This window comes from Diadema setosum, chromosome 4 (assembly GCF_964275005.1).
Source record: "Diadema setosum chromosome 4, eeDiaSeto1, whole genome shotgun sequence".
Lineage (NCBI taxonomy): Eukaryota > Metazoa > Echinodermata > Echinoidea > Diadematoida > Diadematidae > Diadema > Diadema setosum.
In genome coordinates, this window is record NC_092688.1 from 6,933,530 (window position 1) to 6,959,331 (window position 25,802).

Sequence of the window (25,802 nt, forward strand, 5' to 3'; positions counted from 1 at the left end):
TAGACAGACTCTGTGTGTAATATCTGGCTTGTCTCTCATTAGCTGCACTCAGTGCACATTTCCTGTTGCCCATTTTGTTAACCACTTTTTGCAAGTATTCATCTCTTCAGTTTTGGCAGAAAATCAGAATGCAAAGAGAAAACTGCCAATGTTCTTGGAAGAACACTTTGGCCCGAATTCACGATGGTGGTACAAATGAAACCATGGTTTAAACCATGGACAAAAACCATGGAGCGCCAAGTGTCGCATGGAATATTTTGTCACGAAATCAGTCATTTCGTCAATGAAATTATTATTTTGTAACAAAATGACAACATTTTGTAACTAAATGTACATTTCGTCCACGAATGATAATTTCGTTAACGAAACCTGTCATTTTATCGACGAAATGACCAATTTCGTAACGAAATATTCCGTGCGACAGTTGGCGCTCCATGGTTTTTGTCCATGGTTTAAACCATGGTTTTGTTTGTACCACCTTCGTGAATTCGGGCCTTTATGTTCCCTCAGGACAGACAGAAAGACAGACACACACACATAACAAAACCTTTTAACTGTGCTGATAGATGTTTTTCTGGTTATTTACGTTTGTAAGCAGCAGTAAATTATTTGACTACTGGATTGCACATTTTGCTCAACCAGAAACTAGCTTGAAAATATTTTTTAAAAGCATGCAAATATATTTGCTTCTTACGTACCACTATGTAATGTCTTTCATTCCGTGGAATGGAAAACACGGGATATTTCACTCGGGCGAGTATGAAAAATTACTCGGGTGAAAATATCCACTTTTACAGTAGCCTAATTGTGGACTCTTTAAGATGCAGGGACACCTGGGGGGCATTTCATGAAGGAACTGGTCGGATAAAATATCTGACAAGTCAATTATATGCGACAAGTTTTGAGAAATTCTTTAGTCTGATTGGCTGATTTATCTGAACTTGTCGGATATAATTGACTTGTCGGATATTTTATCCGACAAGTCCTTCATGAAATGCCCCCCTGAATTACCTATTGTTTGCCTTTGCACAAGATACTGTGATATACAAATGAATAGATCACTGTCGTATGATACTGATCATGGCTCTAGGGCAATTACCCCAGACCCTTCCCTATCCCTAACCCTAATCCTAATCTTACCTCATCACTAACCAGTATTCAGCTAGGCGGAAGGTGGGGGGGGGGGGGGGGTAATTGTCCCTGGGGGGTAATTGCCCTGATATGCTACATAGCAGCGATCAATGTTGGAGGCTTGTGTGACATTTCATATTCAGCATTCATACATTGATATTGGAAAAGTCTGTGACTACCTGTATAAGAAAGGCAGTTATTACTCATATGGTAATGACAGATGTACTCACAGACTACAATAGGAACATTCCAAGGTGGAACTCAAATATCTAGCTGATGTCTTACTCTTAATAATGTATGTAATGATATGTCAATATTGTGGTTAGGCCCTTTGCTACATCGGTAACATCAGTTATATGTCAATATTGTGTTAATGCTATGTTAATGATATTTTAGTGACATGTATTCTGGTCATGTTTCCATGGTTTCAGCTGACTTTGGCTTTGCCAGATTTCTGGAGGGGGACATGATGGCAGCTACTCTCTGTGGTTCTCCACTCTACATGGTGAGTATTTAGTGTTTGCCCCTCGGCGACGGCCGCTGACTCACCGTTATGTCATGAGAGCTGGCCAGGACGTCAGTCACTCTCAGTTTGTCTGTCTGTCCACTCATTGACGTTCATTATAATTGTGAGGCATTTGTGTGTGTATGTGTGTGTTTGTAGATTGTGTGCATGTGTATGTGTGTGTGTTGTATGTATTTATATGTGTGCATTGTGTGTTTGTTTTTTTTTTTGGGGGGGGGGGAGGGAGGGGGTGTTAGGGTGTATCTGTGTGTGTGTGTGTGTGTATGCATACATTTGTATGTGTTGTGAAAATGTATGTTAGTGTTGCCCACATGAGTGTGCCTTTGGCCTACATAGCAGAATCAACACTTTGTTTACAGTAGGCCTATTTGCGATGTATGAATAATTTTACTTTCTTTGAGGAGAAAGCTGATAATTTAATTGTTTTGTTTAATTTCATTCAATTTATTAGCTCACCTGAGCCGAAGGCTCAAGTGAGCTATTGCGATCGCTCTTCGTCCGGCGTCCGGCGTCCGTCGTGCGTAAACTTTTTACATTTTCATCTTCTTCTTGAGAACCCCTTGACCGATTTTCACCAAACTTGGTAGGTAGCATCCCTAGGGGAATAGGATCTCAATTTGTTCAAGAGGGCACCATACCCCACCTGGGGGGCCCCAGAGGGGCCCAAACCCCCCAAAATTAAGGAATCTTAAAAAAATCTTCTTCTCTAGATCCAGAAGTGATAGAGCTAAGATAATACTGTGAATTAGTACATTGATGACTGTAGTTTCAAGTTTGTTCATGGCGGAATCAGGGGTGCTCCCCTTGGGACCTAGGGGAGGGGTCCTAATGGGGCCCAAATTGTACATTTTTGTCTTTTCTTGAAAATGCCATTATGACTTTTCACCAAAATTGGCAGGTAGCATCCCTAGGGGGAAAGAATCTCATTCCCATCAAATGGGCACCATGCCCCACTGGGGGGGGGGGGGGGGCAGGGGGCCTGAATTTGGACCAAAATTGTAAATTTTCATATTTTTCTTGAAAACCCTATCACAAATTTTCACCAAACTTGGCAGGTAGCATCTCTAGGGGAATAGAATCTCAATTCCATCAAATGGGCATCATACCCCAACTGGGGGCCCCAGGGGTCCCCATCCCCCCCCCCCCCCCCCCCCCCCGTAAGGAATCTTTACAGATATTCTCTGGAAACAGAAGTGATTATGAGCTAAGTTGATACAATGAGTCAGTAATTGATGACTGTTGTTTCAAGTTTGTTCATGGAAAAATCAGGGGTGCCCTCCCCCACCCCCTTGGGACCCATGGACAAGCTGCATAATCCAACATTCTATAAAGTACAGTGTACTTGGTAGGTATTTTACCAATGTGATGGAATATGTAAATGGACCCAATGCCCCCACTCTCAAAGCTACCCCCACCATAAGTTTCCAATGTTCTCAGGTAAGAGTCTGCAAGAATGCATGGAAGGTGAACATGTGATACTCAGGTGAGTGCGTGACCCCCGGGTCTCTTGTTTGATTTGCTTTTTACTGCAGATATTTTCACAGATCATTACACATTAATGCTAGGACTGGCCACACGTAGATTGTGTACATTTGTAGGGTATATGCTGAAGTTGACATTTTCTCTATCCTTGTCTCATGTTTAACTCTCTTATTTATCTTTTAATACCATCCGAATGCCTTCCCTTTATACTTCATGCCTCTTTAATCACTTACTCTCATATCCATTTCCTCTGCCTTCCAAATAAACTCTCTCCTTCTCCACTTCCTCCTCCTCTTCATCTCGACATCACTGTGTCACCGTCTTCCATCTGTACATATTTCATTTCATGTTCCCCTCCCCTTCTACCACCACCCTCCATTCACCCCCTCTCCCCCCGCCTCCCCTCTGCCCCCAACCTCTGGACGGACGATGACGATGGCGACATCAGGCTCCTGAGGTGATCACGTCCCAGCACTACGACGCCAAGGCTGACCTGTGGAGTATCGGCACCATCCTCTTCCAGTGTCTGACGGGCAGCGCCCCCTTCAAGGCCCCCAATCCGCCCGAGCTCAAGAAGCTGTACTTGAGGGCCAAGTCTCTCGACCCCAAGTGAGTCCTCGTACAGTAATACGAACAAGCGTCGTCAAGAGACAAAACCCATACAGCCTGTTAAGGTGTACTGTCATGCTCATAGTACCATTTCTGGCAAAATTTGTATGCACCTGACACATTTTGTCTCCAAAAGGGTGTTCAAGAGCTAACTGGAGGGGTAAAGGGGGAGGGGGTGTTAAATCCAGTAAAATATTAGCCACATACGGATGTAAGAGTGCAGCGTAGAAAAGAGCATATTCAAATTTCTTCTGGAGGGCATCTTGTTACAATGGGATTGAATTTGATGAAATGAAGACTTCTTTGCATAAGGAAAACATATTTTTTAAATCACTTCTCTGTTTTTTCTCTTGTATCTTTCACAATGATCCATATTTCTGTCATTTACACACATTTCTGATAGAACAAAAAAATGACCAGTATGGAAGATGACTGACATCATTTTTCAAACTGATGAGGAAATTGTTTGCTTTGAGAGGTCTTTGATAATGATTGAATATAATTTCCCACTTCTCATTTTCTCTTTAACACTATGACTCAAAAAGTGATGCAATATCGTAATCAATCAATTATGGTTGTATAATCTAAATTTGAAAGACAAACTATCCCACTCCCAGGCAGCAGGGATTAGTACTTATTACCAAGAGGCTTTTCTTGATTTGTGAGACTGCCAGGCATATGTGGTGTGTCTGTGTGTTTATTTTCTCACTCATCTTCGCTGGTAGACTAAAACCAAACTCACCCTGGAAACGCTTGGGCATAACCACCGATGCAATCAACCCCAGACACATTCCAAGTTTTCGCAGAAGAGTTCAGGGACATTTCGTCTGGGCCCCGGTTAATCCTAACCTCAAAACGAACCACCTTCTCTGAAATCACTCATTGATATTGTCTTTCCTCCATGAAAAAAAAACAAACAAACAAACAAACAAACAGCTGTGGCTGTCAGTCATTGGTTACAAAGTTCATGTCTATTTTTGTGTGTTTTATTGGTGCTTGTGCCCATTTTCGCATTGGAAACAGTCTGACATGTCACTACTCTAAGTTACCTGACGAGTTAACCTCCAGGGCTGGATTGAGTTTTTTAAAGCCATTTTTACATTTACGCAAGCATCGGAGTACATTGTAATCAAGAAGTATGTCGCAAGTGCCTAAGTATTATTAGATTTACTGTAACAAAAGGTTACTTAGGCACTCCTTAATATATACATGTAATAGCACTGGAACTAATTATGCATTTCTGTTACATGCTGTCTAGTATATTTCTTTCAGTCTTATGCAGTATAGTAATGAAAACAGTACAAAAACAGAAAGGAATACATAAGCAAAAGTATTAGTTCACCCATCAGCATAATTTGATAAATCGGGACACAGCTAGCTTTTGCAGGCACCCCACAACTTTATGAAAATTATACAACTGTGACCTCCAGGCACCTCAGCCAGTTGTAAAAAAATTGCTTGTGATTGAATAATTTTGTGGTGTCAAAATCTGTCACTTTTATTCTGTCTTTACTTTTGTGTCATGTTACAGTATACCCCCTGGGACGTCGAGAGCATTGAAAAACCTGTTGACGAGACTACTCAAAAGGAATCAAAAAGACAGGATAGACTTCGGTAAGGGTCGTAACAGTTGGATTAGTATTTTATACGCCATACGTGTATTTGCATATGGAGACTTAACAAATTATTACTGTTATCACTTTCAAAAGAAAAGTCACCAAATTCCTCACAATACAACCAGATATACAACACAAGTATGTTATTTTTTTTTTTTTGAACTTTTTAATTTTGTGGATAGTGGGTGACTTGCGAAATTTTGAAAATGAAAACCCTGTGAGATATGCTACACATACAGTGGTCTCTAGTAAATGCCAAATGCTTGGAGGTTTTGATAAATGTGTTTTGTTCATCAGGAATGATGATGGCCATTTGGAACATGATATGATTGATAACCCATAATTCCACATGTGATGAAAATTTCCTTCTCTCACATTCCCTCTGTGGTTGGATTTCTCATTGGAATGACTACAGGCTGTTTCAGGATCACTTTGTCACTGTTAATTGTTTTTGTTTTATAGTCAAAGAGTGTAAATATTAGAAAGGAAGTTGCATAGATGATTTTACAGGAAACCAGAGATATATTTTGTTCATGTTCCATATACAATGAAGCTGTGAATGATTGTTATTTGAAGGTCAAGAAATTCAAACAGTGAATAATCCTAGGGGAACAAGTGCTTTCTCTTCAGGACCGGATATTGAAATTTCCTGGTGATTTGATTTGTTTTTATCTTTTCCCTATTACAGATGACTTCTTCAGCCATGAATTTTTAGCCAAGAATTTGAAATCTACCTCATCAAGTAAGTAGAATGAGTGCAAGAATGTCTTTGACACAGCTATGTTTTGTGTCATTGTCTCAGCATTCTTTTGAGCCACTTTCTTTATCCATTGTGTTAGTCATCACTGATATTTCACCAATACAGAATGGAAAAACTTATAGGTTTTACAATGCTGGGTCACATAGTGGTACATATTATAGGGAACTAATATCCAGCCAGTGCTGTCACAGTTCCATCTCAATATAAACATACAATGTATTTGTGATATTTTCCTCTGTGACCAAAGCCCTTGTCTTCTTTTTTTTTTTCTTTCTTTCTTTCTTTTTTTCTTTTTTTTTTTTCTTTTTTTTTTGGGGGGGGGGGGGGGACTTTACCTGCAGAGATGCCAAAAATGTGACTTCTACTGTCAAAACACAATAACAATTAGCAGGCATATAGGTTACATCATCATGTTTATGACATACATTCAGTTTTGGAGTCAGATTCTTTTATGGCCCATGACAACATGGACAACAACTAGGCCAAGTTGGTCCGACGATGTTGTGGAATTTGGAGCAAGAACAATGGATACCCTGAACAAAAACATGATTACAAGAGTAGCACATTCCAACAAGAATGCATGTTGAAAGAATATAGGATACAGAGGTAATGTAATGGGGAATGCCCGTGGACACAAACAGTGCCAAGTGATTTGATTTATTTAGATTGAATGTTAGTATCTTCTCTCCTGTCCCCCTTCTCCCTTGTTATTTTTGTTTATCCCCCCCCCCCCCCACTTCCCAAATCAGCAAAGGAGTTTAATTGGATCAGGAAACACATATGGTTGCATGTATTTGGCTTGTATCCAAACAGGATAGAACACATCGAAGGTACATTCCCATGATTGCCAAAATTTCTTTCAACATTTTTGATGCTCTCTGAGAGACAAATGGTTTGACTTCATTTTCTCTGTATTGCCAAAGAGAAGGGCAGGAAATGGTTTTGCCCTTTTTAAAAGGGAATACAATGCTCTATTCTTTACTGGTATACCTGCTCTTCATTGAGTATCCTCTGTTTTTTTCGGGGTTTTTTATGTTTTATTTTTTTGCTTTACTTTGTTGTTTCTTATTTTTCTTTTGTTTTTCTTTTTTTTTGAAGGAGAGGGTTGGTAGAAAGAAAATTGATAATTCTGATTGTATGAGAAACAAGGGAATTAGTAGAACATGTATTATCCACCTTTTAGAAAAAAAAGGCAGAGTTTGCAGTTTTCAGTCAGTTTTTACAAATTGCCTACAAAAGTGTTTCACTAGTGAGGAAGTCACTCTTGTGTGGATCTGACCCTTGACCCTTGCCATGGGTTCATGTCCTATGATCTTTCCCAACCAGTATGAAATTGCATCAACCAAGGGTTTGCATGCATTGTTGATGTCTGAAGGATAAATAATCATCACTTTGTGGAGGGAGGGGGGAATTGAAAACAAACAAACACGAACAAGATTGAAGAGGTATGGACATACTGTAGTTTTTTCTATGGGAGCTACAAGTCCCAAATACATGTATGCGTTGCAAATGGTATGCTGTCTTCATCCATGGAATTCCTCTACATCACATAAGATGTGGTAATGTACCATTACACATTGTAACTCTGGTATTGATAGAAAACATGTTGTGTTTGAAGAATTCTGTATGTGCCGTATATTCCATGTTGTTTTTATTTTTGCAAATTATGAGAGACGGATGCTATTCATAAATTTGAGAATGCACACACAAAAATTTTTTCCATCCGTTACTGTATATCACCATGGCTAATTCACTCCCTCACAAAATTCTTGGGATGTCCCCATTCATAAAAAAATTTGACTTGATTAATGTATATAAGTACCTGGTGTCTTGTAACACTTTACACCGGTGACTATGTTGAGTGTCTTCCTCCCCGCCCTGTGGGACAGCTTCCCCCATGCCTGTACCCACCAGGACCTACAGCTTCAGCTCGGACTCCCCCGGCGAGAGGCGCTCCCTTTCCGTTTCACCCCTCTCCGGACACATGCCCATCTCATCCCCGGAGGAGCCCTCAGCGGTCCCGCCCCCGGGGGCCAAGTACGGCACCAGCCCTCAGGCAGCTGCCGCCCCAGCACCGGATTCCAGAGGGGCCATCCCCAAGGGCTTCAAGCTGGGGACTTCATCTGGGATGACAACCTCTGATCTTGTCGTTGACGTGAGTAGAACACTAAAGATTTCTATTCTTGTTTCAGATAATACTATTTTCAATATGACATGAATATTCATCAGAGGTGAAGAGCCTGAATATAAATGAGTGATATGTGAAATAAAATTGCAGAAATGTGCAATATCACAAAACGTATCATTTCACAGTTTTTTTGCATGTTTATGGTGTGTCATTGTGTGCAATGCTAATGCATTCAGCTTTTGGGGGATGTCGAAGTATACTGGCACAAGATAAGCTGAGGGTCAGTATTCAGTCAAGCCCCCCATTTTTTTTTTCTCGTCCCTGACTGTGTTGAATTGTAGGTGTATGTGTGTCATAATGAGCTTTTTAGAGTCAATTTGTGTTTATACATGACAGACAATGCAACAGAGATAACTGTAAGTCATGTCAAATATCAACAGAAAATAAATCAATAGTAGTGATTGCCCCATCCCAAATACTTTTGTAATAAAGCAGTGCTTATGATAAATGACTGATATGAAAGATAAAACAAGCCAGGGTTTCATTCATGATAGCTCTTTATGAATGATGATATTGAATCCTCACAAATCTGTGAATGAATCCACTCACTGCTGCTCCCCAAATATCTTGTGCTCAACCCTCCACACCTAAGCAATGCTGACCATCTTCCGAGAGCTCAAACTGTGTGATTACTTTTTTTGCCAACAGCAAAAAGAACCTGAGTGTTTGGCAATCAAAAATGTAAAACTGCTCCATTCCTCATGGTCAGTTTTGCAACCAATCGCTCAGCCGTATGGTTGACGAATGGTGTGACCCTGAAAACAATTTATATTTTGTGACATTTTGACCTTTTGAAGCTTCAGAAGTGCTACAGCTCACAGAGAAGCATTGTGTTGCTAATCAGAAACAGAAACTCTGTGTGTCGTGTAAATATCAGCTTGTGGAAGTCATCAAAAAGTTGGGAAATGAAATGGCATGCTATTGCTTTCAAGATACAGAGATTCTTAATTCACATTTGGAGCTAATTGTGTACCTTGACAATGAAATGCCTTGATCTAGAATTGACCTGAGAATCCCCAAAAGTCAGAAACTACATCAAGGCCTGCTGAGTCATGCACTAGGATTTTCATCACAGAGGAAGCATTTCTTGTGTATCTCTGCATGTGCAGGTTTCATTCAGGTGGACCAGCCAACACAACCCTTTCATCATTCTTTGCATTATCTCGTGTTGACCCCTGTCTGGGGAAATCATTTTTCCCAGCTTCGCTCTGCCTCTTTCGTTGTGTCTTGTCGTGTTTTGACATGCTTTTGTTCTACTTCCTGTTCACAGGACTTTGTCATCGTACAGCCGGGTCTTGTCTCAGAGTTATCATGTAAGTCTGCTGTGTGCACTTCCAGTAAAATCTGTCGTAAGGTAAAATAAACATGAGTAGCCCTTGAAAGTAGCCATATCATTGCTGACTGTGTGTAATTTAGTTTTCAGTGGATGTTATTGTGCAATCATCATGTACGGGTAAGTATGCCGTGTGCACTCTCTATAAAATACATTTTAAGGTAATACAAATAGGAGTCGTTCTGAAAGGTATTAATGTCATGATTGAGTGTGTGTTGACGATATATCCTTCATTTGCAAAAAGCTGCCAACAGGTTTTATGTCAGTGCTTTGATGCTTTAACGAGGAACTGTAAGTGCTTATTGGAATGTTGAGTCAAATCAGAAACCTTGCAAGTTCATTGCAAAATAAATTTGTATGGATGCTTGTTGGAATGTTGACTCAAATCAGAAAAGTTGCAAGTTCATTGTGAAGAAGTTTGTATTGATGGTTGATGAATATGAAAATGACACCAAAACATTAGTGGTTGACTAACCCTCATTTGAGAAAGATGACAGCCTGTCGTCGAAACTGTCACAAGTAAATACAACAATTGGAAGTGTTTAGGGGACTTAATATTTCTACTGAAAATTTCATTGACCATGATGGTACTCCGCTGTGGTCTTGTTATCAGAACCCATTACTGCTCTTTATGTGGGCAGTGCAATACCCCTGTGGCATACTGTTGTTGCTTTTGTTGCTGTTGCTTATCATCATTCAATCTCCATGTCATGATCTTCCCACACTCAACGTACAGCATCAGCTGGCGTCTCACGGCGACACCATTCAGTTTACACTCCATCAGCTCACTTTTGACCTCTCACATTTTAACTTTGATCTTGTATGCAGATGAAACCAGTGGTGCTAGTATTAATGTGCAAACTACAACAGACGTCATTACAATAAGAAGGTAAGCTCCTCAGGTCAGCCGTCATGCTCCTCTGTATTGGAAAGGGACACATTGATATAATGAGGTTGCCAGGCTGATTTATTTCCCTTCATTATTAGCAATGTCTTATTATAAAGAACTGCATACTCATTGTGACAGTTGATCAATAGAGCCCTTAGCACCAAGAACACACACATTTTTTGTCACTATTGTACAAACAAAATCTAAAGGTTTAAGGAGTGAAAATGTGGCAGTGATAGTGACTTGAATTCGAATCAATTTTTTTTTTTTCAGTGCTGCAACATCTTCAGATATGAAACCAAAAGGCATAATGTGCTGCACTTTGCAGGAAATTGATGTGAGCTCTATGTTGACGACATTACTGCTGGGTTGTAATTTTTTGTTTGTGTGTGATTTATGCAGTAATCAATAGTCCAGAGTCCAGCTGATCTACACTACTTTTATGCAGTTGAGGGCTGGAAGGAAATCATTTTTGTGAAAATTATAATCTGTGCATTATGTTGATGCATTGAATGTGGATATACATCTTCTGTGTGTCATTCTTACATACAGTGAGTCCCAGAATGTTCAATTTTTCAGTTGAGTTTGTGCAAGTAGGAGCAACTTACTCCCATTCCAACCTAATTTCATTTATTTTGTTTCTTTGTTTAACAACGACAATGAGAGGCTGATCAAAACTGCACCTGGATTTGTAATACAAAATAGGAGTTTTCAAGAAAAGAAATCATGCTATCACAATAAGGGATTTTGTTCTTTCTCTTCCAATCTGTCTTTGTGCCCTTCTATCTATCTGTCCATCCATCTATCTATCTATCTTTCTATCTATCTGTCCATCCATCTATCTATCTATCTTTCTATCTATCTATCTGTCCATCCATCTATCTATCTATCTTTCTATCTATCTGTCCATCCATCTATCTATCTATCTTTCTATCTATCTGTCCATCCATCTATCTATCTTTCTATCTATCTATCTGTCCATCCATCTTTCTATCTTTCTATCTATCTTTCTATCTTCTATCTATCTTTCTATCTATCTTCTATCTATCTTTCTATCTATCTTCTATCTATCTTTCTATCTATCTACCTACCTATCTATCTTTCTATCTATCTATCTATATACCTTTCTATCTATCTATCTATCTTTCTATCTATCTATCTATCTATCTATATACCTTTCTATCTATTTATCTATCTTTCTATCTATGTTTCTATCCATCAATCTCTCATCTATTTATTCATCTATTCATCCATTCATTTCTCTAACTATTGATCTGTCTATCTGTCAATATATATACCTATATGTATATACCGCTGTCTGTCTATCTCTTATCCATTCTTTATGTATTCAGTAATTCGTCACCCATCATGTCTGGTAGCAGGGGAACATCAGAGGTGTGCAGACCTAGCAGAGGTCAAGGGTCAAGCAGGCCCGTCATGTCCGAGTTGAAGAAGCCACCTTCCCCCAGTGAAAGGTACAAACTTTTATTGCGCAGCATGACACCTTGAAGGATTGGTCAAATTACTGTTCCTCCAGTTTATGTGTGCATGCAACCTTAGTGCTGCTTGTAAACACTTCCACTGCCCTCTTTGCTGGATTGTCAATAGATCTGATTGGTTTGGGTGAGGTCTTTTTACGTTATTGTCTATTTCAGCCATAACTTGGATGCTTCATTATGCCCAACAATAGTTGATTTATGTACTGGCATGGCAATGCATCCGAGTCATTGCATATCCCACGCTTTATATCATCTTTTCTTCTTATTTTGGAAGGCCTCCCATTTGGCCAACATAAGTTACAGTGTTTTAACCCGTTGAGGACGAGTTCCGAGTATACTCGGGCAGGTGTTTATGGGAAATGCGTGTTGTAGCAAAATCAAACTGTCCCCAACGGGTTAAAACTGAATAGGGCTGTAAAGATGACTTGCTAACAGCTGCAGTGCGTGCTATGAAGAGCTGCTGGGACAAAAGATTCTGAAGAAATACCCCCGTAGCAGGATGAGTACAGTGGTACTCAATCTCAATCTGATTGAATTAGCAAGTAGTGGATAATGCCCTATGTTAGTCTTGTATGAAGACCATTAGTGAAAAACCAGAGGAAGAACCAAACCCCAGTTTGAAACACTCTCATGTAATGTACGTGAAGTTATACTGTGCCATTGAATGTTTCGAAATATATAGTTGGGCATTTCCGTGAGTTGTGCGACATGACCACCAAAATTTTACCCACATATTTCAGGACAACTGATGATCTTACTTTGTTAGCCATAGTTTGAAGTGTGTGAAACCAACTTTACATTTAAGAAAAGTTCTCTTTTGTGCATTTTCATACCTTTTGAAACCAGAAAGCATTTTTTGACCTAAAAATCCCTAAAAATGCATTTTTGTTGCTCTTTGCAATTATTTTTTATATTTGAGGCTCAAATCAAACTTTATTTGGTTTTACAAATCAAAAATATATTAATCTAGCAGTAAATAAAGTGGAGACCTCGATATAAGATATTACTTCGGACACCAGCGTGCTCTTACATAGCTCGAGAAGCTGCTGTAACGTGAGTTACCGAAACATGAACTTTTTAACCTAGCAATTTTACTATGCCCAACTGAGACATGGTATTTTGGATTATCAAATGACTATGCAGCACACATCCAAGAAATATGATGGGACTTATAGTCTTTGCTTCAAATTCTCATAACAGAGGTCTTAAAATTGTAACGTGAGTTACCATGTAACGTGAGTTACCACAATGTAATGTGAGTTACCGACATGATTTTTCTTTAATACCAAGAAATGATATGAACGTTGTGATTGTAAGTAACCAATGAGTACATGATTACTGAACTCTTGTGGTCTATTTCCAGTAGATTGTTATTCTCTTGGTCTCTCTCTCTGTCACCAAACCAACTGGTCTACATGTACAATGTATTAATTACACATCACTTGTTCATCACATGTTAACTTCCGAAAGAAACTGTTCCATATTTACTATTCAATATTACAGTGCATGTATACTGATCTGTTACGAAAGTTGTTAAAAGACAATTCCAGGCTTTCAAGCAGGATAACGTAAAAAAGTAGGAATAAAGTAGGAACAAAATCTTTCAAAAAGTAGGAAAAAGTAGGACATGAGAGGAAAAAAGCAGGGCATTAAAGAAAAAAAGTAGGAATAAATGAGGACATGTGCAGGCTTTTTGGAGTAGTTTTCATCAATACTCACCAGAACTCTTGATGTTACATGTAAATCTTAATTTGTACTCACAACCCTGCTGCCTCAGCCTCACTATTGCTCCTGGGAGAGCCTGAAAAATACAACAAAGGCAGACGTTCGTTAGAACAATGTCAGGTAACAAGCACAAATGCATGTTCAACCGTACAGTCAGTATGAATCTTGATCACTTATTACAATACTTACATAGAAAAGACATAATTTTGTGATTGACATGAACACCTACCATATATGTGATCCTGCATCGCAACACCAACAAAAAGTTGCCAAACATGGATTTTTAATTAAGAGCAGATTCTGAAAGAACAAACTTAAAGATGAAAATGATGTATATCTCGATTCAAATGGACTCTCCTAACCGATCCTAATATTGGAATGAAAGCACACACTCCGGAAAATGTGAACTGAGAAAAGGGGCTCCTGAAGTATAGCGTTTATTCAAGCGCTCAATCTTTATCAAGCCGTGCTAGCTGTGCAATGAATGGAACAAATAACAGAATGTTAACCACTGGAGCTACAACAATGAAGAGATTATCAGATTAAGCTGTGCATGCTTTATTAACACATTCTGTAGGTGATCAATGTCAACTTTCAAAGCAGAAGCATCGTCCTTTCTAAAGTTATTGGAGTTGAAAGTTAAAAGTATGGACAGGGTTTTTAAGAAATGAAAAGATGACTATGAGAAACACCTAATCACATTATTCTACCAAAAAGTGCATGTTCCAGAAAAAAAAAACTGCTAAAAAACACAATTTCCTTTTCGTTTTATGATCCCAAACTTTATTATAGGGCAAGTCCAAGATAATGTCCCCTCAGATGCTCAAAATTCATCTTGATTTTATCAAAAAGTTATTGATATCATCTTGTAGCCAAAGAGTTAAATCATATGTTTCCAGCAAAGAAAATATTGAATTATGCAAATTTATGCAAGAAATATGGCCTTGATTTGCATAAATCAAAAACAAACCTTACGTATGGGACAAATTATAAATATTCATCTAAAATCAGTTGAATTTGTCCTTGACCTAGTTCCTTTATGGACATGACCCCTGTATGAGTTAGTATAATCTGCAATTGGTAAGACAAGGTCAGCACATTAATTATGCAAATTATGCACTTTCCCAGAACATAGTGTCCCATACGTAAGGATTTGAGTATGTTTTTTTAAGTTTTTTCTGAAGATTTGTAACATTGACCAATCATACTTTATGAAGTTCTAATTTATTCATTTCAACTCCAGATTAGCAAAACTAAATGAGGAAATTTAATTAGTCCTTCATCTTATAACTAATTAAAGTTTGCTTACGTATGGGACAAATGCCTTACGTATGGGACATTACATGCAAAGTGAATGGGAAAACCGCCTTTTGACATGGATGCTATATGTCCTTACATTTGTTTGGTTAATGGTTATCTTTGCACCTACTCTGAAGAATATGTCTATATATCTGCCTCTCCTACTCAGATGACCTCAGGGAGAGTGTAAGGACAGCATTATTGAGTCATTCTATGATTAAGAAAGGAAAATAAAGAATATTCATTTATACTTGTAATTTCTTATTTTCATTACAGGCTGTGCAGCTGGTCTTGAATTAACATTCCCCGTTAACATTTTGATATTGGACATTTTCTTAATTCAGTTATCATTTTCAACTTTACCTCTCTACAAAATGACTTTGTCCAAGAATGGGATTCTCTGAGTGTCATTTTAGGTGCAGTACACTGTTCAGCATGTACCACAGGTTGTACAGCCTCAAAAGCGAAATCAAAACAATTGTGCTTATGGCGCGCATCAATGACAACATTATAGGTCTTACTGAAAAGAAAAATCACTTAAGGTGTGAGCAGGTAACTTTGTCATTACTTGAGTTGATAGCAAAGGAAAAACCCTATGAGAGTACACTTGTACTTTTTATTTTGATATGATTGTTAATATTTCAACTGTTCACCCTCAGAATATGTCATGACTTATCAAGGTCATGAACATGATTTCTGAAAATCCTGTAAAATGAAGACTATAGTTTACATTCGCTATAAACCACAATATCAATACTGGTTCTGTGGTTGGAGTGCTAAAAACACAAATTACACAAACAAATAGGAAATTCAATTTTCTTTTCTATTTTGTGTTTGAAGAGACAGATGTGCTCTGAGACACCTTCATCAACTCATACTTACTTTGTACCCCACATCTACACAATTATCAACATACACTGCAATCTGGTAGTGTATGATCAAATGAGGTTATTAGAATTTATTCAAAATTGTAATTTGCAGATCAGTGAGTTACTTAAGTGTTTCAAATCTAGATTTGAATGTGCAAATGATAATCTTTCCTGTATCACTACACAAGCATGTATGTATGTACAAAGTAGCACAAATTTTGTCGTCTTTGGTTTCATAGACACGAAGCCAAGCAATTTGAAAAAAAAAAACAGAAACAGCATTGGTACATACATTCTTCTATCTCCTTAAAATCTAAAACTTTCATTAAAATTTGATTGATTTTGCAGTTCAGCTAAAATTCACATGGCAAAACATGATGATTACAGAGCAAAATGAAGTACTCTTGTTGTTGTGTTTTGTGCTGCATTTCAAACAATTATAAAGCTTTATAAAAACTTAGACAACTTGCAAGGTAAGCCTAGAGCTACTGAAAGTACCCACTTCAAAGTGTATCTGCAAATACATTGTACATGACATTTGATTCTAAAGTTGAAATTATCAAGACTACAAATTAGTTATTGTACATGTACATGTATGCCATATCAAGGTCACAAGCTAGAATTTGCTCATTTTTTTTTTCATTTGATGAAAAAATATTGACTAGAGTAATTACAAATGGGCTAGAAATAGAGTGTCAGTATACTATTATCTGCATGTGTAGACATCATGAGGACAGTGTTAATGCATGACGGAATCCAAACTAAGACATTTAATTGTAAATTGGTAATTACTTTTATTTGTTTTATTTTAGCTTTTGCTGGGTACCTGAACCGGGAAAGTACCCACTTAGAAGTCTATTTCATTTGTTACATGTTGTAGCATGATTTGTGGAACTGAATATGACACTATGGGGAAATTTAAAGTCATTCCCATGAATGCATTTGTGCACTAAAGACAAATGTCCCATACGTAAGTTGAGCCATGTCCCATACGTAAGGTGTACTTTCGTTAATTAAACCAACTTCATGAAAATATGCTTTATTCTTTTGCAGTGAAACTTTGCTGAAAGATACTTCAGTATTGTACCTTTCTTCACTTCCAAACAGAACTTGATCAGTAAGGTACTTTCAGAGAATTTTCAGTTCAAACTTTATTTTGAAAAATCCAGTTTTTCTCTGGTCCCATACGTAAGTTGGCATATTTTTCTTAATAAAATAATCAACCCAAGGTCAAATGACACCAAACTTAAACACAATATTCTTCTCAAGAGTACCAGTCCTCCTGATGATAAACAATAAAATCCAAGTGCTCCTTCATTACTTTTCAGAGGTTTGAAATCTCTGAATGTCCCATACGTAAGGTGCGCGATATCTTGGACTTGCCCTATAATATATAAGAAGACTTGCCCTTTCAGAAAATATGAAAAACTCAAGACTGGCTGGATTGGCCCATATCATCTATTTTCAGTCCTAATACAAAATCAGTGCATGCGACTTTTTGTTGGTTTTGTGATGGACGGTCACATATCATCCCACAAAATATGACATAAACATTCCATGATGTGTAAGTTATACATTTATGCTAAAGGTATGTTATACACTTCCATAATTAAAAGATGGCATCTTTTATCTACATTCATTTGAATGTTTTGAAGTTGTGAAGATATGTGTTTCATTCCAAAATGTGAAAAAGATTGGAAATAAGGATATTTGACAAAAGCAATTTTAAAAAAGATGACACTTTTATCTACATTCATTTGAAGTTGTGGAGATATGTTTCCTTTAAAAGTGTGGATATAATGGATATAAGGATATAAGGATGTTTGACAAAGCTATTAAGTGATGCTCACAACAACTTAGTATGTTTCAAGTTCCAGCTGAATGACCATGAGATAAGAAATATACTTACTTTCCAAGAGACTTTCAATTTCAAATACATGTAAGCACTTAACATGTGTTCAAACATTTCAAAATAACAGGATAATGTAAACTACTTATATGTAGCACTCAGTATTAGTCTCTGAGAGCATGGAGCTACTAACAGTAGCTCCATGCTGAGAGCATGTGTTATCATATTACATTTCTAGCAAGACATGCATGAAGAATGGGTTGTCTCATGACAGTGAGGCCTTATGAAGTGAAATTATATCTTTCCAAGAGACTTTCAATTTCAAATACATGTAAGCACTTAACATGTGTTCAAACATTTCAAAATAACAGGATAATTTAAACTACTTATATGTAGCACTCAGTATTAGTCTCTGAGAGCATGTGTTATCATATTACATTTCTAGCAAGACATGCATGAAGAATGGGTTGTCTCATGACAGTGAGGCCTTACGAAGTGAAAGATCTACCTATGCATTGACATCTTTATTTTGCAAATCCTGGCCCACTACAAATCTACACACTCAGATACTGTGAGTTTATGGCACAGTGTCCACAACTGAATTTCAAGTGATATAGATTATCTTCATAATCATATGATATAGATGGAAACACAAGGCAAGCTCAATTTAAAACACTTAAACCAATAGAACACAAAATATCCAAAGAGAGAGAGAGAAAAAAAGTAAATACTTTACATTTCAGCATCAGGGAAATGTAGTATTCTTGCATGTAGAGTAACATAACACTGCAATATAACCAAATGACTCCACTTTACAAGATGTGAGGAGCATACATGTACATACTGCTTTTTGTTTCTCACTATCTGTAGTCTTACCGACTTTATAGGGAGCAAAAATGACTCTATTTTTTGATAATTTTCTGTAGATAACAAATAAATATGTTTTCATTTCTTTGGTGTTCTGTTGATGCTAGATTCCATCAATTCTTGAATCAACTTACATTTGTTAATTTAGAAAGAGGTGTAGAAAATAATCATTCTGTACTTTCCAATGACTTACTACTGTTTGCAATATTTGCCACATTTACTGGAGATAGTTAATAGTTCTTTACATTCAACTGTTTTTTCAGCTCATCATGTCCCTTTTTGTTGAATACACATACAGCTATTTGACCTTTTCAAGAAGATTCTCCATTTTGCAATTATTCCAGGCACTTTTAAGTTCATTCAATATTCTTGAAATCAAACTTCTTCATATATTTTGAGAATTTGCATGGTTGAGATTCTGCTTTTCATTCTCCAGATATTTTGCTGGCTCAGTATTTCAGCATGTTAATCTTATAAACTACTCTTTGCAAGATCTGGAGAATAAATAAACAGTGACTGTCATTATCATTTTAGTCCTTGCTAGCTTCTCTGATTTCTCTGGTTGTTTGAGAGCAAATACACTCTAGAAAATCTGTATATTTACCATGCAGTTCCCATTCCCCCCCCCCCCCCCCTTAAATACAGTGTATTTGTGCACTTTCAATTTTGATACTCTCCACTGTTCTGTTGGTTTTCACCTTCAACTTACAGTTTTGTATGTTGACACAATTGGCATACACATCCATCCATTCACTTTTTTCTTCTTTAAAAAGTTTCCCTGTCTCACATTTTACCAAGACTCTTTCAGACGGTTCAATATTTTGGATATGTCACTTCAAATGACTCATCACACTTTGACTACTTTCATTACGAGATTTCTGTTCTACCATTTTCTCACATCTTGTTCAAACTAGCTGGGTAATAAAAAGATGTTCAGCGTTAACTAAAATTTGCAAGATCTGTGGAATAAAAAGACATCATGGCTTCTACTTTTTCTGCAAGTTGTTTCCTCCAAACTTAACAAACTGTTCTTGGCGGTTCAACTTAAAACATCCACACACTTGCTCTTATTTGTGGAATATGCATTCATTATCTTTCCTAAATGCTCTAGATGGTTTTTCTCTCTACATATTCCTGATAGTTTGTAAGTGTCATCAGGAAGTGAACTTCAAAGTCTCATGGTTTAAACTTCAATCAATCTTTAAACGTTACTGAATTATCATTTTTGTGTTCGTTTTCTGTGAAGTTCCTCCATTTCCTACTTTCTTTTAAGTTCTTCGAGGTAATGTATATGTCTTACCTATGATGCAATTCAACCTCTTAAACAATACTTGCAAGATGTATACACGCCATCAACTTTTAAGATTGTCCATAAAGAGGTTTCTGCTCTATTAGTCTTTATCTTTCACGATGGCTAAGTAATTACTGTTGTTCTCACTCCTTGTTAACAATTTGTGGGATCTGTTAATTAAACATTTCTTTTTTGTTCATCTGATTTTTCAGCAACTAACTTTCCTCAGCTGTTTACCTTCAGATGAATTAAGGTTTTTAGTAGTCATATCTACCATCTGCCCATGATTCAAATAGATATCACAAGTCATATGTCTCATGTTAAAGGTCCAGTTTACCTTTGGGAGCAGTGCTTTTGATTTAGCCTCAGTAATATGCAAGTTTCATACAAATGGGTCCCTACCAATCCATGCTTTCTTGGGAATAACTCATCCTCACATCAACCAGATCTAGTTTCTGTGGTGAAACACTTACTTTTATATTAAGTTTTTCATATTGCAATCACTGTTAATTATTATCAAAACATATATTATTGAAGGATTTCAGGCAAAGGGGATCTGAAGGTGTCATTTCTTGTTTTGACATGACCTTTACGATTTACGTAGTAAACCATATTTTAGCAAAGGAAATTTCTGGTTTCTGAGGATTTGCATTCCAGCACATGCATTAGACATGATATGCTTGAACTCTACATCCATTAAAACTGGCTGTAGGCAGCATTTTTCCCTCAGTTGTATTCTTTGGAAGTCACATGTCAAATTCTACTTTTAAGTATATGGCAAGCTTACCTGGTAATTTTGAGCGATGATGAGAGCTTGTTGAGCGCTGCTCCAAGTCCTAGGCTGCAATATAAGTGGGATCAATCACATCTGCACAGGAGCAAAAACTGAGGCTGGCAGCAGTCTTGTGGTTGATTGGTTTGTGTTATCCCTCTTTCATGCTGAAGAGGCTCTCCCCACCAGTAAGAATCTGCAACTAGAGTCTACTCATCATTTCTGAATATAAACTATTCAAGTACCGGGTAGCCTTGCACATTTTATTTTATTTTTTTTTTTTTTTTTGGCGGGATTTTTCACCAAAAAAATAGGAAAAAGTAGGAAAAAGTAGGATTTTGAGCAAAAAAGTAGGAAAAGTAGGGACAGCAGTAAAAAAGTAGGAAAAAGTAGGAAAAGTAGGGCCACTTGAAAGCCTGCAATTCTTCTAAAGCTGCATGGACCTTGTTCCAGCAAATTATCAAAATTTTGTGATAACTATTAATAGCCTCCTGATTGGGATAATCACTGCATGATTATTCTTGAAAAGTTTTTGTAATTCAAGTGATTACTATTTGACATTTCATAGTTTATACCTACCTATATAGACCAAAGCCATTGTTTATGAGGCTGAAACATTTACATGTATGAACAGAATTTGAAGATTGGAGCTCGCTTCCTGCTGTTTTTTCTGAGATTTTTGAGAACTGAACATTGTGAATTTGACACGCTTTTAAATGTGTTTTATACTATTCTACTCTGAGGTTTTAGCTATATTGTTGCAAAATCCTACAATGAAACTTTTCCATGTTTACTGTAATTTACTTTACATACTGATCTATTACCAAAAACTTGTTGAATGTGAACCTCATCATCAGACATTTTCTTTAAAATTTCAAAAAATGTACCTTAAAGCAAACTATCAACATTTTGTGATATTAATAGTGAGCCTCCTGATCACAAAATATTTACTATTGATTCATGTTTTTCATTGGGATTTACTGCTTCAGTCTGCTTGATTACTCTAGAAGATACTGGTATACTTTTTACATGTATGTACAATTTAAATAATGGGTACTTGACATTTCATAGACCAAAACCATTGTTTTTTAAGGCTTAAACATTTATGAACATGTTTTATTAAACTGATCAATACTGGTAGCAGATAACTAAAATTTATCTGCAGTTTCTGTAATTCAATTCTAATTTCTGTACCAGTTTAGTATAAGAATTTGTAAACAAATCAAACATACAAACAATTGATTATTGAGTTATTCAAACAATTATCAAATAATTGGAATATAAATTGCATTGTTTAAAAGTTAAAAGATTTATTGAAATATTCATTTCTGAACCTTTAAACTCTCCACAGACTACATGTACAGGTCTCTAGTCTCGTGACTCAGTGTATTAAATGGAATAGTTTATGGATGACTTGTTTTATCTAGATAGCCTGAAATCCATTTAGTAAAATAAAAAAAAAACCAATCAAATGAAATTCTCAATCAAATCTTCAATTTCTGATGCATTTGTTAACTGGAAAAGAGTGTAATTTAATGAAATAGACTCTGTTTCATATCATTTTGTTGAATACAATTTTTGTCTCAGTACAAATGAAAGCTTGGAACACGACTCAATTAAAAATGAAATTTATCTTCAAGTTGGTATTCTAAATGTAAAGTTTCCTGCCTTTTGGTAATCTCATGGATAAAATGGGATTAATTACTGTCAGATCAATGTTCAAATCAATTTAGATTCTTTATTCATGGAGTTTGTTTGTGAAAAAAAGTTGTCTTGGTAAGTTTTCTTTGGATTATTAAGACAAAAAATCGTTTTGTGATCATGTGGACAAACTGTAACGTGAGTTACCGTAACGTGAGTTACCGCTTCACATGACGATACTTGGAGAATGTAAGACAATTTGAATTTTTACCATACTCGGGGAAACTTTTGAATATAAGACATGCCAAATTTTTGCATGTCTAAATTATGTAACGTGAGTTACCAACATTTGTAGTGTTTTTTCTCATAGTTCTCATAAGAGTCTGTGGATGTAATGTTGCTGTGAGGTAGGATGGAGGTGCATGATACTCATTCACATATAGTAACTCATATCACTAATTAGGTTTTAAGGATATTGATCTCAACGACCTAATTTTGAGTTCAAAATGTAACGTGAGTTACCGTGGAAATGCCCAGTTATAGTACTTTGTTTCTGTTCTTGTTTTCATTTCCCTCAGGCCAAGCAGCTTGCCCATCTCCTCCAGTCCATCAAGTCCCGTAGAGGGCAGCAGACAACGGACAAGCCCCAAACACTCACCCGCATCAGTGGTCAGTCCCAGTCGGACGCATGCAGTGGTAAGAACCAGCAGAGCATTAAATACCCTCTTGACTGTAGCAGCTATCCAATAGATACATGTACCAGTAGACATGCTAATACTTTACCCTCCTCTAGCATACTTTTAGTTCAGAAACCTACATAACCGTAAATTTGACATGCAGTGCAGGAGTCGTGCCTCCTTCTACCCTTGCTGGATGCCACCTGGAAGTTGTCTATCCATTAATTGTCAAAACATTAATTAGTTGTCAAAACATTAATGGAAATTAGTGGTAGTGTTTTTAGATTTTTTTTTCATTGAATGAAATACATTTTAAGCTGGCTGTACAGCAAATGCAGAACATTCTTATGCCCCCCCCCCTTATATTTTTAGTTAGTAAGGCCTTGATGCTACATTGTATATTCAATAAAGCCTTGATGCTATATACAATACAGCTATTATATAATGGACCAAGCTTATTATGTATTATCAGCAATGAAAGATATAGCTACGTATATATCTCATAGAGTGCTCTAAGTCACTAGCATGACACTATCAGTTCTAGTGCTGATCTGCCATGGCTTCCCATGCATATTGTACCCAAAAATCTACTTTGCATTCTAGTTCCAGCTAGCTTTTGATATTTGTTTTTTCTTGCACATGAATATATCCTTTATTTATGATTTGCAAAAGCTGAATTATTGGCAATGTGAACAGTACTTCCGTCAGTCCAAGGAGACAATTCCTTGGTATAAATTCACTGTAAAAAAAGGGGAACATACTTTTTGTTTGTTTCGTGATTTTGATGGTTAAACCCAAAGCATTTTTTTTCCTTTAGGGTAGACATATAGCCAAAGAGTTTGTGACTAGGAATCATTGGAGGATTTTGTTATCTTTCTCAAAATGACATAATTTGTCTCTCTCACAGGGCTTCACAAGCCTTGTAAATTAAAAAACAACAACAGCAACAGCAACAAGAAGAAATCTCCCTTTCCTGTTTGGTTCACTCTAGACATGGTGTAGTCTAAAACTGGTTTCATATATCATCCACACAGCTCAAATTCTCTATCTCGGACAAATCATTCCATGGTTTCACTTTCCAAATTCAGAGAATGCTTCATCAGAGGTTTCATATTGTACACATGTATGTCTGTCTCTTAGTGCTCCCACTTGGTGAAACATATACATATAAATATTTGTGATCATCAGAGAAGTATATGACAAAACCATAAGCAGCAAACTCTCCATTGAGGTTATGGTTAGATGATAGCCAAATACTCACTCTTGATGGTTAAGTTTGGAATGGCCCTTAATTGCAAATATGAATCTATGTAACCAGTGGCTGACAGCAGCTTCGAAGAATTACACATCTGCCATGCCGACATGCAAATTTTTTGTCTACTTTTTAGAGTAAAAATAGCTGCTATTCTTGAAATCTTCATCAGGCAACTAGAATTCACTCTTTTCTTCCTCATCTACCGTACAAGATTAGATTAATCCTTTCATGGGAAAAAGTTGATCGTCCTCTGTCTGGAGGTGCTCTTCCTCTGTTATTCATAATCCTCACTGGGCTATCCCTGCTCTTCTTTATTCATTCATTTATTCATGCATCCGTGCTTCTTGCATTCGGTCCATGCCCGTTTTGCCACGGGAACTGCGCCCTCGTTGGGTCCGCGATCCATACACAGGTCAGGCAGTCCCGTAGCGGCGGCAACAGCCCCCTCCACAGCCCGATTCAGGGCAGGCATCTCCTTAGCCCCTCCCACTCACCCTCGGTGGCTAGACGGAGAATTCTGGCCCAGGTATACTATACACCACTGCAGTGTCTCACCCCTCTCCACCCAGCTCCTTATATGGTGTGCTCATGCCTTGAATATATACCAGATGATTCCATTGCACTGCACAATGTAATCGCTGTTTCACTCTGAAGTGCATAGTACAAGGTGTATCGTGTTCTCGCCCAGTCTCTTCATATTACCCAAATGCTTTGACGTCAGATCTCACTCTATTCTTGCTTTAATACACAGTGCCAGTTTTTCTGTTTTGGTCTGTTCTGAATTGCTCCTAAGTACAACAACTATTTATTTATTGCCTTTTATAACCTTGATATGAATTTTCTGCTTCAAGTTTGGTGTGAAGAGCATTCCATTTGTTTTTGTGTGTGTGTTTTTTTTTTCTCTCTCTCTACTAGAGGCAGATATATTTTTATTTTTCTCAGCATCCATTATTTCACCTGTCTTTTATGATGAACATACTGCAAAAACTTTATCTGCTCATAGCATCAGGGGTTGAAGTTAAGGCTGCTGTGACTTGGTAGTAGGAATTTAACAAATTGTTTCCCTGTAAACTAGATCTGGCTCCTTACTATTGCCTTTATCCATCTGTGATAAATGTTGTTCTTTGAGATTTTTACCTCATCTTAAGAAAAGACTTTATCACTGTTCTCTTGATACGACATGGAAAAAAAAAATAATACAGTTAATTGATAGGGTAATGTCTTGAGTCCATCTTTGTTTCAAAATGTGCAGTAAGCACCCTTAAACCACATGCATGACATGTTGTAGGCTAAAAGTTGTTAGATATTTTATTGGTGGAATCTGCTTTCATGCGATCTATTTCTCCAAAATCATGCTGAAATAGGCATGGATATCTTCCCACTATCAAACTTCTGTGGAAAGCCTTACAAAGCCAGTTATGAACTTGTAACCATGACAACACATTTTGTCGGCAAGCCTACAATGTACATCACCTTCCTGTGTATATTTGACCAATCTTCCCTCTTGTAGCACTTTGATATCTG

General features: G+C 37.2%; 1 protein-coding gene across 1 annotated transcript in view; it reads left to right on the forward strand.

The window, feature by feature from the left end:
* The window catches only part of LOC140226810 (serine/threonine-protein kinase unc-51-like), a 71,349-nt gene that overhangs the window by 31,950 nt on the left and 13,597 nt on the right, over positions 1–25,802 (forward strand). Inside the window, 10 exon segments of the mRNA XM_072307234.1 lie at positions 1,563–1,636; positions 3,588–3,748; positions 5,280–5,362; positions 6,053–6,106; positions 8,014–8,279; positions 9,583–9,625; positions 10,474–10,534; positions 11,887–12,009; positions 22,925–23,042; positions 24,691–24,804. Coding sequence (XP_072163335.1) covers positions 1,563–1,636; positions 3,588–3,748; positions 5,280–5,362; positions 6,053–6,106; positions 8,014–8,279; positions 9,583–9,625; positions 10,474–10,534; positions 11,887–12,009; positions 22,925–23,042; positions 24,691–24,804 — 1,097 coding nt within the window.